This window comes from Taeniopygia guttata, chromosome 6, assembly GCF_048771995.1.
Source record: "Taeniopygia guttata chromosome 6, bTaeGut7.mat, whole genome shotgun sequence".
In the NCBI taxonomy this organism is placed as follows: domain Eukaryota; kingdom Metazoa; phylum Chordata; class Aves; order Passeriformes; family Estrildidae; genus Taeniopygia; species Taeniopygia guttata.
In genome coordinates this window covers 18,939,649-18,957,350 of record NC_133031.1, presented here as the reverse complement: position 1 = coordinate 18,957,350, position 17,702 = coordinate 18,939,649, and the positions used below count along the sequence as shown (strand labels likewise).

At 41.8% G+C, this 17,702-nt stretch overlaps 1 protein-coding gene across 1 annotated transcript in view; it reads left to right on the top strand.

Moving 5' to 3' along the window:
- ANTXRL (ANTXR like) overlaps window positions 1–17,702 on the top strand; it is a 56,933-nt gene that overhangs the window by 23,637 nt on the left and 15,594 nt on the right. The window contains exons 11-17 of the mRNA XM_002194871.6: window positions 913–982; window positions 2,059–2,137; window positions 6,001–6,096; window positions 6,738–6,776; window positions 9,898–9,996; window positions 11,033–11,200; window positions 12,316–12,396. Of these exons, the coding sequence (XP_002194907.5) occupies window positions 913–982; window positions 2,059–2,137; window positions 6,001–6,096; window positions 6,738–6,776; window positions 9,898–9,996; window positions 11,033–11,200; window positions 12,316–12,396 (632 nt within the window). The remainder of the gene's footprint in view (window positions 1–912; window positions 983–2,058; window positions 2,138–6,000; window positions 6,097–6,737; window positions 6,777–9,897; window positions 9,997–11,032; window positions 11,201–12,315; window positions 12,397–17,702) is intronic.

The following is a 17,702-nucleotide window of genomic DNA, read 5'->3' as shown; positions in this document are numbered from 1 at the left end:
AGCAGTGAATTAACTTACAAGAGGGAAAGAGGGAACACATGAATTACTCCTTCATTTCCCATCCCACTTGTCTTTGCTGATGCTGCAGTCAGTCAGCTCTGGTGGTCTTGAGATATGCTTTAACCAGGATTTGGTTTTTGTGATTTATCAGTTTGACAGACTTTTTGCTTTTTGTTCCCTGACCCAAATCATTAGCACCTTGACTGGGCTTCACACAGTGAGTGCTGACCTGGGCCTGGAAATACACAGGAGGAAAACTACTCTCATTCCATTCCAAATCCATGCTGTTTTCCTTGGGTTAAATTTGCAACAGATGTTGTGATGAGATGCTGATCTGTGCTGGCTTTTTTTCCCTCCCTAAAACATATCACTGATTTCCATGCCTTTATCACTCATTTCCCTGCCAAGGAAGGGAAATGAGTTCTGTCTTCAGGTGTGCTTGAAGGGGGTGAAGCATGAAGGAACTCTTACAAATCTGTTGTTGCTTGAGTTAATTTTTTTTTCCTACATAAAGAGTAAACAAGCCTCAAAAGTACAAATTAAGATGGCAGCCTTTATTAGCCCTTTATTCCCTTGGGTATGACTCTTTCCCACTGGCAGCACAGGTGTTTGCTGGCCATTCAGAGCTAAGCTACAGTCACTGGAGTGGTGTCTGCTCTTGTGCCTCAGCTTACACACTTTTGGTGGAGTGGCAGTACAGGATTACTGCTGGGCATCCTGACTGTATTCACAGGACTTGGCTTTCTGGATGTGACTTTTGAAAGTGACAGGATTAACACTGCTGAATCATGGAGAAGTGGAAAGCAAGGAGGGGGGAAGATGTGTGCCCTTGTGTGGCTGTCACATCCCAAGGGGCCTGCTTGAAACAATTTAATTTTTTCATCCCTGAGAGTTATGTTCATTTCCTTTCAGATGAAAAGCCGACTTTTGTTCATGATACGTACTTACTTTGCCCTGCCCCAGTGATAGAAGATGCTGGACAGTGAGTATTGCTTTCCAGCGTGTGTTGAGAGAGTGGACTTCTGGGTGAAGATGTCATAAATTTGTATTCATGTGTGTCATATTGCAGTCATCTCCTTTGTGCCAAATCCTTTCCTAGTGTGAGCCAAAATAGCTCTATTTAATGGTGGGTCTTCAGCACAGTTTAACCAAAGGTCTTCTTGGACCATGGCCCCACATCATAGAATCACAGAATGGTGATTCCTCCTCTCTTCCTATATCCTGTTGTTTCAGATCAAAAGGTAATTAAATTCAAGACAGACTTTTAATTTTGATGGAAAGAAGATGCTTGATTTGAATTCTCTGTTGTTACTGTATATGTGGCTTCCTGTATTTTGCTGTGCTGTGTCTAGTGTTGATATTTTTTAGCCTTTTTTGTCCTATATACTTCTGGGAGACATGCACCTTTTTCCTAGGTGATCTTGTGGGTGCTAATATACTGTACTGGGGCTACAGCTGAATACCTCCCTTGCCTTTTGTATTTGTCAGTGAAGGAAATTAATTTGGTGGAGTTTTGTCATTTTTTTATTGTTACTTTAATTTTTTTTCTCCCCCCGGGCCCTTTCTCTGATATTGGAGAATGACTAGGGAAGATTATTCTTGAATTTCACTGGCATTTCAGTGTTTTTACCCTTCTTGATCTCAGTGCAGATGTTCTGGATTTGCTTGGATACAAAAGAACACACTCTGAGATTCATTGAAGAAGGGTTTCTTTAAATAAATAAAAAAGTCCTAAAGTTTCCTGTGCTATGTACAGTAGTATTGCTGTTGTCTGAGGCATTCTGTTATGACTCACTGTCCTGGTGCCCTTTGCCCCAGGTGGGATGTGTTTTTTTAATAAAGAGCATATGTACCAGCCCAACTAAGGTAATATAAAAAGGGTGAATCCTGGGTAAGCAGGGAGGCACATGCAGGTAAGTTCCTGAGGCCATGAAAATGCCCTGACTCAACAGGGGTCCATGCATGCTCATACACCAATGGTTAAAACAGAGACAGAATAAAGGTAACAATGAGTGTAAAGATGACACTAAAAATAAACATATCTGTTTTGTGCTCTAGGGTTGTTTTCCTACAAGTCAGCATGAACAACGGGCTAACGTTCATCTCCAGCTCTGTCAGCATCACCAGCACACATTGTGTAAGTAATTCCAATGGGGCTTGACAGAGGAACCATGAGACCTTGGAAAGAAATGGTTGTTCTTCAGGCAAAGCCTCCCTGAGTGAGTCTGACCTCTCTGCAGCTTCTGTGTCACTGCTGCTGAGCGATCCCAGCAGCTCTTGGGAAAATAACCAGGGCTACTTAAGGTCAAATTGTTATTGATGGTGGATAGTTCATAATAGACTTCTGAGTAAAAAACTAGAATAAGAGGCACCCAGCCCATTCCTACCCCAGGAGAGAGATTCTCAAAACTTAACAGAAGGAGATCTGAGAAAATGATCAAAGGAGCATCAGGGAGCAACACTCTATTGAGCCTTGGAGTCCCAGATGGGATCTGGGATAAAAGGCACAACTGTTAGGACTTGTATCTGGAAAGGCCACAGAGAGAAAGGACAGTGAGTCTGTCCTGCATCATGTGGTCAGAAAGACCAGGTGGAGTGTCAGGGACAAACAAGGAATGATCCTTTATCAAAATCTGATTTTTTAGAATCAAATAAATAAAATTAGGAAACTGACTAATAGATAAAGAGTTGTCTTCCTTGCCTTGGGGTAAAAATAGTCAGTGCCCATAGCTGGTGTGAGCAAATACAGTAATTAAATATGTGACCTTGTGCTTTTGGTCTAAACCAACTTGGCTGAAGTACCTGATAGCAGTTTGAGTATTGTTATTAGTGTCAAAAGGACTTTTATAGCCTCTGCCAAATGCTGTCATATTGGTTTGTAATCATTGTTAGCCATTTTGACAGCTGGAGAACAGAAGGGCAGGAATGCAGATAGAGGCGACTGGAACTTGTAAATCTAATTTTCTGATGTTTGCAGCCATGAAGGTGGGAAATATCACACTAGAATGCTGGAACAGTCTGGGTTGTAGGGACACAATATAGCAGAGTTGTGTTTGTTTCTTTATGGGATTATTTTTATTTTGCTAAAACTTGCTTCCAAATTTTCCATACTGAAGACTGATATTTTCACATTTAACTTCACTCTTTTACCTCAGGTACAGTAAAACCTTTCAAGTCTGCAGTGAAACACAAGTGTTAACTGGTGCATTTAGTTACCCATATGTAATCTATTTCTGATGAAGACTGAAGTGTCAACCCTAAGCAGGGTTCCTAAACGCCAGAGCATGGATGGAGGAAGCTTTTCCTTTTGGTAGCCTTAGGATAAAAAGAAGAATCCAATCTCCAGTCATGTCAATCTGACAGTTTTTGACCAACCTCTTGCAGATTGAATGTGAAGGAGGCAGGAAGCCTGATTTGCAGCTGATAGAAAAATACTGTCTCACTCCTGTTATGTCCCATAAGCAGGGAGGTTGACAGTTCAGTTTCCAACTTTATCTGAATTTCATGCATTTCACTCTTCTCGTTTTAGAGACTCCCTCCATTTCCTTTCCCCTCCTGTTTCCTTTTCTGTGGGTGCCAGTCAGCTGGCCTGCTCAGCTCTCCTCCCCAGCTGGTCCTTCTGTCTTTTCTGTACAGTAAGTATCTTCACTATAATCCAAAAGCCTCTGTGTGATCCCCGTGCTTATTTCTGCTCAGCTGCATGAAGTCTGCTATTTTCTTTTCAAAGTCCAGCCTCACTATGGTGCTTTGTATCATTAAAATCATTAAAAGAAGACTCTTTAGCTTCTTGCTGCCAGCAGCTCCTGAGCTACTGCTGGCAAATGTCTCAGCAATTTATATGTGCAGTTAGCATGGGAAAAGCAATGCCTGGAAACAAAGGCTACAAAACAAGGAGGTAATGTGTGTTTGGAGTAATAGTAGCAGTGGTACTGCATTGCTGCTGTGCTTGGATTTGTTTTTAAGGCGTGCAGCAATATTTTGTAAAGTTATGCTTGATTTTTACTCCCCCTTTTCTCAGCAAACTGACTTCACTGAGAATTCATTTCTCTTCGAGTATCTGCTTTCCAGGTGCATTAGTTGTACATGGGGCCATGGGAGGGACAGAGAGGGGGGCTTAGCACTGAACTGCAGCTGGGTTCTGTGTCCTCTAACAGGACTTGTTTGAGCAGGGAGTCTGGCACATTTTGGAGCAATCCAGCTCCTCCCTGGCCAAATGAAGGTGAGCCAGACAGCATATCCTGAAACAGGTTGGTTTGTTGCATCTATAACGAAAAGCCACAGAGCAGTGTAGGGATGGCAATGCTGTCACACAAATATGGGATACTGGGGTACCTGCCTAAAAGCATAGAGTAGGAGCTGTCTTTGTGTTAGTCCCATATTGAATGTGTCAGTCCTGACAGCTCTAGGAATTGGCCTGAGAGAGAATTAGGTACCACCTAAGTCAGTCATTCAGGATCTCACCCAGACTTTGCAAAGGTCTTACCAGCTGGTGCTTTCCACCCTCAGCTTTTTCATTGTCTGAGGGGAAAACAAATGCACTTAGAACAGTGAAGGGAATCCCTCTTGTAAGAAGGGGCTAAGCATCAGTTTCTGGTGTCATGGAAATTCAGCAAGTTTCAGATAATAATGTGACTCTCATGGACTTTATCATATAGAAATCACTTTTGGAATTTGGCTTCTTTCCCTTTATCCTTCCACCTATCCTTTGAAAATCTCTTACAGCTTCCTCTCTAGCCAGCTCCTCTTTTCTCAGCCTGATTGACAGACCTTTCTTCAAGCTCTTTTCACATCTTCCTAGCCCCAGGCTTTCCTCTAGTTTCCTGCTAAGTTTTTCCTGTTCCCTGATATCTCTGTTGCTGGTGAATTGAACCTCTTCTCAAATTTTGAAAATCTACCATTAAAGAAGTTTCTTTTCCCAGTGTATATTAAGAAAAGAAATTGGCTGAAACATGAGAGCTGAAGTTAATATCACTCCAGAACCCAATACAAGGATAGGGCATGTCTCAGCATGCCATTGCCCATGTGAAACAAATGTTTACTTCCCAAAAGCCATGTGCTCTGTATGTACTGCAGGAAGCAAGCAGCATATGATAGCCTGATTCCTGTAGTCAATCAGAGCAATAGAGAATTAATATATTTTCTGAATGCACTAACATTAAATGCTCCAAGTGCAAAGGATCCATCAGGATTTACATGGAAAAATCAGAGCTGTGATTCTCTGATTCTCAGTTGCTCTGTAAAGCTGATTTCAAGTGTTAACACTTGATTTTTTGTTTGTTTGTTTCTAGTAATTTTAAAGAAAATTTGACTTTGACTTTGAAGGTATAGACCCTTAGCTCAGCATCCCCAGAGTCTCACTGTTCTCTGCAGAGAGATCAGTGGATATAAGAATCAGAAATGCTTAAGATAATGATTTCAGTATCTCATTCTAAAATAGTCAAACTAGCCCTATTTACCGAGAATAAACAGCATTACTGACTGGTTTGCATAATCACCTAGGCTGAGTTTGTGTGAGTAGTTTGAGTCAAGAGGCAACACAGGCAGCTTGGAAGCTGATGCACTGAGCAAGTGGTGCTCTGTTCTATGATATTGGCATGTGAACAGTTATCCATAAGGTCTGAACTCCAGTATTCCCATTCTTTGAATATCAGCATTTGCATATTCTGCATCTCTAGAATGAAAGGTTACTCTGCACACCTCAGGGTCTGTGGTCATGTAGTTTGCAATGCAATTCTGACAGTAGTAAGGGACTTGTCCAGAATGAGTTGTATACAAGTTTAACCTTCTTGAGTCTAGTGGGCTATGAACTGCAAAGAGGAGATGCTTCCCTGGTTTTGTGACCTCAGACTCTGATGTGATCCTAATGATAACAGGGATTGACTGCACAATCTACCTGAGACTTCGTAGTGAGGGAAAGCTGACTCTAAATGTGCAACTTCAGAACTCCTGCCTTCTTTGAGGCATACAAAGGTAACTGAGAAATAATCATCTTGTTTGCAGCTGACTGGGACCATCCTTTTCATTGCTCTTCTGATTCTCTTTCTGCTGCTGGCTCTGGCTCTTCTGTGGTGGTTTTGGCCCCTTTGCTGCACAGTGGTAAGTACAGTTTCTTTGTTCTATTGACTTGGTTTCATCTATTCTCTGCCAAAGCACAGAGTTAAAGTGTTGGAGTGGGTGGTTAACCTTGCTTTAAAAAAAACACCACATTTGTAAAGCCCTGATGGAACAATTTGCTTAAAGTGCATGTTGAAGTTACTCTTGTCTGGGCTTTTGATTGTTTCAAGGCCTATGTGATTTTTACATTGAATGAGAATTTTAAATAAGCTCATGGATGTGACTTAAGTTTCTGTAGGGATCAAGACCTCCTTTGGACCAGCTTTGAAACCTGCTGCATAATGGTGTAATGGAATTGATTTACTAATGTGTGCACAAGTTGTTACAGTCTTCTTTAAAGACAAGAGTTAGGGGTTTTTTTGCATTTTGTTGTTGGGGTTTCTTTAGTTTATTCAGAGGAGCTGCAGATTCTGAAATAATATCTTTGCACTAACTTGGTAATTATATGTTATTTTTCATCTCATCTGGGTTCATTTTTAATGGGGCTAATCAGAGGATTGAATAAGGGGGAATGAAGCAGCGTGAGTCATTTGTGACATGGGCAAGAAAGCAGGGAGGACATAATATTGAGATGGATGAACCCTACCATTGTCTCAGATTTCTCCATTATTTGTTTATTCCAGGTGATCAAGGAGCCACCTCCACCACCGCCTCCAGAGCCTGTAAGTGTGCTATTTTTGAGCTGTGGCACTGCCTGCAGCCACTGTAGTGGCTGCCCAGGAATGTCAGCCCTGTAGGTGTCTTAATGACACCTCAAAGGCTGTGAGAGGAAGTGCTCTGGGTCAGCACAGTTATTTCTGCCTTCTGGCCTCTTTAAATGCATACATCAAAACTGCTTCTATCCAGGGTGAAAACAGCTGCATAACTCAAAAATCCACAGGCCCACAGTTCCTATGGCATTTTGTTCCTTCTGCTGTACATTGAACAGGTGTGTAAGCAAATCTTAGATTCTCAAGCTGTGCTGACAGCTGTCCCTCCTCCAGTAAAGCTGCCATTGTTCTCAGCAGAGTTTAGCCCAGATTGGTAGTAAGGAACAGTCTGGCAGCTGGAAAAAAGAACAGCAAAGGCCACATTCTTGTGGCTTTGCTACAGGAGGGGAGACAAAAGCCTGCCCTGGCTGTGGCTCTTCTGCAGAGTGACCTTTGGAAGGACATTTAGCCTTTCTCCATTTAGGTTTTGAGCTGTGTGAGGCGGGATTGTATTTAGCTCTCACTGACCCTCACCTCAGTTTAGTTTCACCATAATAGTTTCATTAAAATAATAGTAGTAAATAAAAGCACCACCAGAGAAAACCTATGCCTGCCTTTTTCTTTCCTAGGCATAGACAATTAAATAATGGAAAAATACTTGCCTAACCCACAAGAGAAGCCTATAGTTTACTGTTAACTTGCTGTAACTTGGCATGAATGTAGGAAGGCAACCACAGCTGCTGTTTTGAGGTTGCTAGAGGCCACCACTAGTGTGTGTGTGATCCTGCTACTTGTCCTCAGCAGCAGCACTGTGACAATTTAACTTCAGAATGCACACCAGAATTCATGCTGGGGTTAGTGTGATTAGTGCTTTCACAAAGCCTGCAGTTGTAGCCATGCTGGCTGCATTTGAAGGAGCTTTCAGAGAGCATCACAGCCCTGCTGAAGTTCTGGATGCTTTGTAATTTTAAGTGCAATCAAAGAGAATAAACTGATGTAAGCCTCCAGGAATAACACAGAATACGGATGTTATCCATCCCTTTTCTTGGCCTTGGCTTTATCTAGTATGAGTTGTGATAATTTGTGCATTATAATAATTGTAACTGTGTGATGAATTTCATTACATTAGTATTAGGCTCCCTAGGTATGGTTACCTGCCCTTCAGCTGATATAGTGTGGTATTGCTACTATTAAACTAAATATAGGTGTGTAAAACTTGTTCTAAAGCACAAGCATTAGATTTCCATGTGGTAGGTATTAATGTTGCTTTGCTGTGTGTTCAGTGTAGGGAATATTTGTTATAAATCCCTTATCAACTAGAAAAGTACCAGCTGTTGCTATTGGCTTTGTCCTGCTAGAGTCAGGCTTGCCAGCAGTAAGAGCTGTTAGACATGAACACTTGAAATCTGTTACATTGCATGGATGAGGCAGTGTATCTTAAATAGTAATCATGTTCACAATGAAATCAAATACAAATGAATTTAAAATGCCGATGCAGTTCACTGGGTACTGGTTTAAATTGGCATGAAATGGGATAAAATTTTTGTATTTGTTGTACTCTTAAAAAAAAAAGCTTTCTGAAAAAACAACAGACCCAACACCAAACCACAATACCTTCATTGTATATTTTTTCCCCCGATTTAGGAAAAAACAAAATAGCAGGAACAAAAACAAAAAAAACCAAACAAACAAAAAAAGTAAAACAAATACCAGAAAGCCAAACCATAACAATAAAAACCCCAAACTGAAACTCCCCTTATTAGTTAATGCAAATGTCAGCTCTAGCCTTGCCTGGAGATACTAAAGAATTTGTTGGAGGAACTGACCTGTTGAACTGTAGCTGTGAGACCACATGTCACTGAATAACCTTTCTCTAAGGCATAACCTAAGAGGTAAATACAAACAAATGAAAAAAATTAAAGCATGGTTTCAAAAAGCTATTATTGTCTTTTGGGCTCTTAATTCCTTTTCCATTCCAATAGAAATATGTAGGGTAGTTTTGTGAAAATGCCATCTAGTGATGTATCAGTAATTTACATCTGTCTGTAGTATTTGGCTTTCAGTTAATTTTTTGATTTTTTGGAGTTTTTTTAATTAAAAAGTAAGTGCAGGTAGTGTTTCTAGAAACGTCCTTTTACTGAGGAACAGTAGGACAGAGCACTGTGCATGGCCAATCCAAGAGCAGCATGCATGTCTGCATATAAGCATGAGGCACAGTTATTTGAGGAATGAAGGAAATATTGTAGGAGGTTTGTTGTGCCCTCTCCTCAGCCACGTGTGTACTTGGAGAGTGTCAGGCTGGGACTTACAGGTGCCTTGACTTAGTGTAATGAATGATATGGAGTCTGAGAAGTCACAATTACTTCTCTTGGCTCAAGATGCTAGAGCTGGAGATGTGTTCCCAGGCTTGTTGATCCAGAACCATTTGCCAGCTTTTAGTTAGGCAAGAACAGAAAAATTAACCAGAAGTTAATTCCTGATTCAGACTCTCACATGTTCCAGACAAATAATCTTCAGTCTTTATGATTACTCTGGTTCTGATCTCCCCAACAGTTGAGATACTCCTGTCTGAACCCTATTTCAAACTGTATAGCTTGAGCCAGACTCCACAAAGCATCAAATAGAGTAACTGGTTACAGCTGCCACGAGAAAAAGGTCTGATGCACATGTTAGAAAACTCAGCGGTGGTTGCATTTTTCCTCTGTTAGGTGGCAATAAGTTCTAAAAGTGCAATTAAGAAATTATTTCTCTGGGCTAACTCATCACTGCATTTTCTGCATAGCACAGTGGCAAGCCAGTATATGTACAATACATCTACACTTTGCCTTTCCTTACAAATCAGTTGAGATTTTGGAGCTCTGTGTGTATTTGATTAAATAAAAGCAGCCTGGGCAAAGGAATAGGCAATCCTCTCCAGCTTCCTAGTTAAAATTGCAGCTGCAGAGGCAAATGTCTTTCTTGGTTTTTGTCAGCAAATAAGCGTAATACACAAGGCCAGATATCCAAGGATTTGACCTTAGGATATTCAGCTGTTTTCCACAGTTTATGCTTTTTATGTGAGAACAGCATTAATATCTCCCTGTCTTTCCCACAGGACTCAGATGATGAAGATGGATTGCCAAAGAAGAAGTGGCCAACCGTGGATGCATCTTATTATGGAGGTCGAGGTGTTGGTGGGATTAAGAGGATGGAGGTATTTGGCTTATTCTTTAATATTATAAACACCATCACATTTAATTGAAAATTGTACCACCGTGTTTTCATGTGATTTTTGAAGAGGACTGGAGACTAGGATTTAATCAGGGCTTGTATACCTAATTTGCACCTTGTGTCCAAGTAACAGGCATCAAGCTGCTATCATTTGCATGAATAATTAAATTAATCTAGTATTAAGAGCTAGAGAAAATTTGCAGGTTAAGAAATGAGATAAGCACCAAAAGAATCTTTATTCTCATGAGTCAAACCCTTTGGTGCAGTTGCAGCCAGTTCTCTTGTCAGGGGAAATTTGGGGAAAGGTACACTGATTTTATATTTGAAGGTGCTGTCTATGCAGTGCCTGGTTTCTATGGAAAGGGAGGCTTCTCAGCAAGTTCCTGTAAGACTGCAGATGAAGTATTGCATCTTAATATCTTTAACCATTTTCCTTGGAAGAATTTTATCCTTGATGCTGAGAATGTATGCTGACTGTGACACCATGGATCATATATTGTTCTTGAATGCAGAGTTATTTTTCTGCTTGAACTAAGTCAGACAACAAAATCAGATATTAAAATATTAGATACTGGGAAAAATTTCTTCACTGAAAGGGTGAATAGAAGTTGGAGCAGGTTGTCTGGGGAAGTGATGGAATCACCATCCCTGGGATTGTTGAAAAGGTGTGTGGGTATGGCACTCAAGATATGGTTTAATGGTGCTGGGTTAACTCAATCATCTTAGAGCTCTTACCACCTCTTTAATGATTCTTCTCTGCCCCAGATGCTGTGAATTCCCACAACACCTTAGATTATTGGAATGTGCAAAGGTTAAGTAGTTCCAGCAGTTTTTGAATGAGACTGTTTTATTCTTAAATGTGTATTTCTGATTATGGTAGGAGTTTGATACTTTCATAAATTTGACCTAATTCTGCTAGCACTTGGTCATCTGATGGGAACTAGATTAATATCTGTGTAAACCACCTGCTGGTGGGGACTGCTGAAGTGTATTCTTACAGTGTGCTCTCCTGACTTCAGGTGAGATGGGGAGACAAGGGGTCAACAGAGGAAGGAGCAAAATTGGAGAAACCCAAGAATGCTATTATTAAGTTGCCAGAACAGGAGTATGAGCCATGGGAACCCAAGCCAAAGAAGCCCCATGTGAGAAAACCACCTTCCCAGCGAAAATGGTACACTCCGATCAAGGTAATGTGTCTGACCCTCCATTTTAGCAAGTCTCTTGTGTCACATAAGATGCTATATCCCACTTTCTTAGCACAGCCTTTCTTTCAGCAGAGCTAAGAGAGCCTATTTAGAAAAGTAGCCATTAATCCTCATCTTTGCCTGGTTTTGGAATGTATATTTCACTTGGCACTGTGTTGCCACTATTTTTTGAGAAGAGTAGAGGGCACAAGCAGAGATCTTCCTTTCCTCAGGTCACACTCTTTTCAGGTACTCTTGGGGTGCAACAGCTGATCCCTTGAACCTTAGGGAGGGCAGATGCTGTTTTCTGGCATCTCAAGGCAGCATAGAAAAGGATCAGATAAAGGGCACTGTCCTTGCTTTGACTGCATTGTGGCTAAAGCTTGGGTTGGGATCCAGATCTGTTTCCCCTTAGTTCAACCACAAGACAGTAGTGTTTGGTTTTTGGGCAAGTCATTTAGTCTCCCCATACTTTCACCCTCAGTTCTCCCATGTCATTATAATATCTGGTGTTTCAATGTCTTTTAATGTATGTAACCTCACACAACCCTAAAGGCAGGGAAGAGCTGTTATCTCTGCTTGCAGAAGGAAGCTGAGGGCTAGCACAGTCAAGGCTGCAGCATACCATGCTCATCCCAGGAATCTATGGCCATGTCCCAAAACAGTGCTTTGTGGGATGAGCTCCCCCCTCCCCTGCTTATTTACAGATCAGTTGAATAGTGCTTGAATGTTTCTGGAAAGCGTCTGTGAATTTTAAAGCATTCCTAGGCAGATGTTCTTCTGGCTGTTTATCCATGTGTCAGTTCTCTTCCCATCAGTACTGTACTTTTATTCTGCCTTTTGTAACACCTAAAGTAAGATTAGCACTTTAAAGTAACACCTGTCTAATTGTGCCTCTTAAGGGAGTTGTTCACATTAATCTGCTCTCATCCTCACTGCATATTTGGTATTACCCCACTGAGGTTCTTCTGGTTGTCCAGATAAAGTGTACAGAGGCCAGGGTACAAGACTAGTTGTGTACAGACAACTTAACGCAGAAAAAATTGTTTAATCTCAAGCTATGTTTACCACATTTCATTTCTTGGTCATATCTTGTATCTCTCTTTTTTTAATTGCAGGGTAAACTTGATGCACTGTGGGCTTTGGTTCGACGAGGCTATGACCAAGTCTCTCTTATGAGACCACAGCCAGGGGATAAGGTAAGGCATCTCAAATGCACTGGCATCACTCCTCTGTTAGTAGAAGCAATGCTCTTCCCTTACAGTCAGCCCATCTGTTTTATTTTTGTAAGCTTGTCTCTTTTCACATTTCCCTAAAGCTAAAAACTAAACATTTTTAATGTTTCTTGGTTTTAAGAATGAAGTTCTATGATTATTGAGAAATCATGAACTGTACAGATGATGAAAAAACAAATCATAGCAAAGTTAATGGAGAACAAGTTGGGTTGAATTGTGTGCAGACACACAATTCTCAGTCATCTCCTGCACATAGGCAAGGAGTATGTCCTGCCTTGGTGAAGTCTATTGGCCAAAAGTAGGTCAGGAGTAGACTCCTGCTGGGAGGCAACAGGGAGTTTGTGCTTTTCAGAGCCACAAAGATGTCTGTGTACTGTCCCTGGGTCCCTGGCAATAGCTTCATTCAGAGCTCTCACAGTTTCCCCATGTGAGCCCAGCACTGTTATGGTTGTCTCTATTTGGTTATTCTGAGGGGGCAACTCCCGAAGAATTGAGTGCTGCTGCTTTGAGCTGTTTCACCATCAAGGTTTGCTTTCTGCAAGGGTTGTTTTTAACATGAGAACTAAGCAGACACAACAGCATCTCTCTTTCCCCTGTGGGCAGAGTCCATAGATTTCATCACCTTGGATCTCAGGTGAGGGGATTACAGAGTTACACCAATAGAGTTCATAAAGTGCTTTTTTGGGGATAGGACTGGTGCAAGTGCCCAGGCTTGTTTGCCTAGGTAGCTTTTACACCTAATGACAGACCTTAAAAGAAGCTCTAATTTACATCAGCTAGGGCAGTAAGTTGCATGTCTCTTGCTTTTGGCAAAATATTATGCCATTTCTCTGGTCATTAACCAAACATGCTGCATCAGTATTTAAAGTTTAATCTCATCCATTTTTCTTTTGGTACATAAGGAAGCCAAGAGAACATCCCCAGATTCTTATGCTACTTTGTAAAATGGTCTGAAATGTTTCACTAAGCTGCATTTTCAAGGCAGCTGTGCTAGAGACACCTTATTTACTTTTTAAGCACGATCTAGAGCTTCTGAATAGGCTCTTTAGGTCCAGCTGTATTTTGATAGCACGAACATTGTATAATATGAACCTATCCTCTGCCTTTCACTCCCTTGGCTGGGACATTTCTATCAGTGCAGAGCACAACAGAGCCTCTGTTAACCAGCGTGGTCAAGACACATGCAGGGGGCTGGCTCAGAACAGGGATCCTCAGTTCCCTGCCTTCCAGCTCTGCTGTGGGGAGAACAAGGGGCTGAAAAGAGGCAATGTAAAACATCAAGCTGAAGGATTATTGTATCAGGGATAGCATAAGAAAAATCAAATGTACATCTGGGAAATAGGGTGGAAAGAATCCTATTGAGCCAGATCCAGTGGAATCATAGAATCATCTCTGTTCCCTGGCCTGTGAAATTAACTAAACCTGAAGAATACTGAAAGTGAAACAAGAATATAACTAGACAGCCTTCTGCTGTTTAAAAAAAAAAAAAGTGATCACAGGCCTGTATTTTATGGAGAGAACTAGCACAGAAAGGAGCAAGTTTATTATTTATTCTTTGAGTAACTTCTCTAGTAGCAGTCCCTCAGTGGATAATTGATTCCTTGTAAGCTGGGTTTTTGCTGGGGGATGGGTATAAATCCACCTGTACGTGCAGGTCAGTAAATGTGAGCACACACACACGTGCACACTCGTCATGGTGGCTGAAGAGCTGGAGATGAGGTCAGTGCTGGAGGGAGCAGCAGCACGGAGCTCTGGCAGCCCCAGGAGCAAGGGCACAGCTCTGCCCAGCCCAGGCAGGACAAGGTCACTCCTTGGGCTCTGTGCTGGCAGCACTCAGAGCATTGCCTGGGGCTGGGGAGATGCTGTTCTTCCAGGCTCTGCCATCCAGAGACCAGGGAGTGTAGGGTGATCTGGGAGTGAGATGTTGCTTTGGTTTGTGTGGTTTTGAGGGGTTGGAGTGAGGGAACAGGGGAAAGAGCTCTTGGTGTGGTCCAAGTGCAGCTTTTTTTTATTTTAAGGTAATTTCATTGCTGTCCTGGTTGTTCAGGAAAACATAGAGCTTAGAAAGCAAAAGGAACACAATTTCACTCTATTTTGGGAGTGATATTTGGATTCACGACTCGGAAAAGTCCTAAATCTGAAGTTCCCAGAATCAAACAAGTTATTTCCTTTATATTTTCAGGTGTTACCAGAGATATAGATTGTTTCCCACTGGAACAAGATTCAGTGAAGTTACATTTTCCAAATTTCTGTTTCACAGTTTACCTCCATTAAAAAAAAAAGTTTCCTTTTTCCATTTTTGCTGCTTCAGCTGGGCATATATTCCTTTTTGCAGCCATTGGATGAAATTATAGCAAATCACTTTTTTTTGTGTAATGAAAATACTCATTATGGAGAAGAGAACATCCATAGGACAGGGAGAGAAATATTTTTTACAAGGTTTTTAGGACAAGGGGAAGATGAAAAAGGATTTTTTCATACATATATGTGTGTGTGTATATATATAGATCAAAGAATATATAGGGTTTTTTAACATTAAAGTAGTCTTTGGAAACTCTTTTGAAAAGTGTAACATTTTCATAATTTGAAAATAAATACGATGATGTGGAAGCTTTTCTCCCTCTCAAAAACCTGAAAAATACTTCTACAAAAACTTTGATAGTTTGTTGGTTTTGATGTATCTGGCTTTTTCACAGAGAAGCAAAAGTCTGTTACACTTTTTGACAGCTGTTCAGCATCTTTCCCCACAGTTACAGGCCTCTTATCTTTGGATCTGTAAACCATACAGCAAAGGCAGTGTTGCTATCCCAGATTTTTGAATCATGACTTCTTACCCATTCCCATCATGAAGTGAAGTTAAAAATAGCACTGTTTGTATATTTTTGAGTCTTGTGGGGAAGCCCATTCCAGAGTGTATGTGAGAACCTTGCAGTAGAAATACAGGCTTGAAGCATGTGTGCAGTAATATGGGACTGACAGCTGCAAGGGGTTCTGTTGTCCTTTCCTGTGAATGAGCAGGTCTGCTGTCCATCCATCTATTTTCTTCCTTCATCATGGTCCTGTCATTCCCCATCCTGTTCTTTTCCTTGGTCTCCTGCCCTAGACATTGCCTTCCATTTCCTTCTGTGGTTTCTTCCTCGTTTTCTCTCTCAGTTCATGTTTGCATGTCCTTCCCCTTGATGAGACAGACTGATGCCCTGCAGTCCTGTCTTTGGGAGCAGTAGGCTGGTCCCCAGCCTCTTTAGCCTGTTCCTCTCACACTGCAGGACCTGAGCTGCCTGTAGCATCATGCTCTGGGCTATGGCCTTGCTGCAGAGCTGGCTGAAGCTCTGAGAGTTTCCCTGCCCTGGCTCATGTCTTCCGTGAACTTACCAAAAAAATGCATCTCAGGATGGATGATTCATCAGTATTAGGCAGGATTGTATTAATAGGACTGTATTAATCCTTGTGAAACTCACAGGACCTTTTTGGAACTGCCTATTTAAAGAAAGCCATGCGGGCATGAGCTCCGGTGCTCCTTCTCCTGTGTGCCCACAGTGTTTTCCTTGGCTCTTACAGACAGCTCCTCCTCTTGGTCCCCAGTCAAGGTCACATCATAGCACCACCAGTGAAAATTTTAGTTTGGCAAGTGCCTCAGTAAAGGGTCATAGGTCATGCTCACTTGACTTCCTCAGGTCACCTCTAGCAGGAATTGCTGTTGCACCAGGATGGGACAACAGGGGATAAACACACTTAGCTCTACCCCATCATTAGCAGCTAGGCTGTTATTTGTGGCATGGAGTTTTGCTGAGCTCTCAGACAGCATCAGCAGAGGAGTCAAGGGATAAAAAAGGGCTTGTGGCTCTGTGGTGGGTTGCTGGGCTTGCTGCCTTGCTGGAATATACAAAGGTGATGCCTTCATAGGCATTTGTGCTACTGCTGAAGTGGTGGATCCCTTAGAGCTAGGCTGTCTTCCCACCCTTCCTCAGAAATTTCTGTCTTAGAGGACCAGCAGTCACTCTTCTGGCCCAAGAAAGGGACTGACAGCTCTGAGGTGGGGACACTGCTCATCCAGCCACAGGAGAATGTCAATGTCCACATGGCCTGATTGGGCTCTGTGTTGCTCAAGGTATTAAGATTTCCTTGAAGACTCCCATCACAGTGTTGGTGTCCTCCTGAGCTTGGTTCAGAGCTTGCAGCTGCTGCTGTGAGAGCTGGAGTTTGGGAAGCATTAGTGTCTGGCTATCTTGAAATATTTCACACAAACAAGCCCCAGCAGCTGGCAGGGCAGGTTGTCAGTAGTCTCTCCACAAAGAAAGTTTCAAGCTCTGCCTTGGCCTCATGGTTCAGAAGTGGGCTGTTACCAATGGCAGCAGGTAAACACTGAAACCCCAGTATCTGCAGAGAGGGAGGGGAGGTGCTTTCCAATGGTCTGGTAGTTGCTGCTTTCAGCAATTCCATTCCATTTTGCCTCTCAGCACGTAATGATTGATGCAGGAAATTCTTGGAGGCTCGGTTTACCAAAGTCCTTGACTAAAAACCCAACATTTTTCCCCTCAGGCAGAACTGATCATTTACTTTAAAGTCTTAAAACGTGATCTCATTATTTTCACTGAAACTTTTGTAGCTGCAACAGGGAGTGTAGACTGGATTTTGCTGTCACCATCCCCTTGTATACCCCTGGGACTTTACTTAGAAAAAAGCAATGTCTTAGTAGTACTACCCTGTGGTTTGTACATGTAAAGCCCTTTCCTGGGGAATGGGACTAGAAGCAGGCTGCTTTACAAAACTTTAAGAGCTTTTTTGCCTTTTTCTGTTCCATAAAACTGAGATTAAAAGGCTACTGTGCAGCCAGAAAGGTCACAAACTATGATCTTCTGGTCATTTTAGAAGCCAGAACTTCTGGATCCTTTCAAGTTCTCACCCTTGAGTTACAGTGGGATTTGGAACAAGGCACAGAAGCTGGAATTTTAGACAGTGGCCTTTAAAATGAGGAGTATGTGGGTTCCTTATTCTGTGCATCCCTTTCAGAGTGATCACTCTTAGTCTGATAGATTTGTTAAAGCTCAGAAGGTCTGATGACCCTCAAATTTTGAGTGATTACTTGTAATGCTGACCATGAATCTGTGCTTTGGTTTTCCTAATCACAAAATAATAATGAGAACACAGTATTTACTTTCCTTACAGCTGTGAGGTTTAGTGTTCTGCCAGGCATTTGGGACTCCTTAGATGAATCATGGGACACCAAGCTTATGGATTATTAATGACTAATAATTATTCTCTAGTTGCTA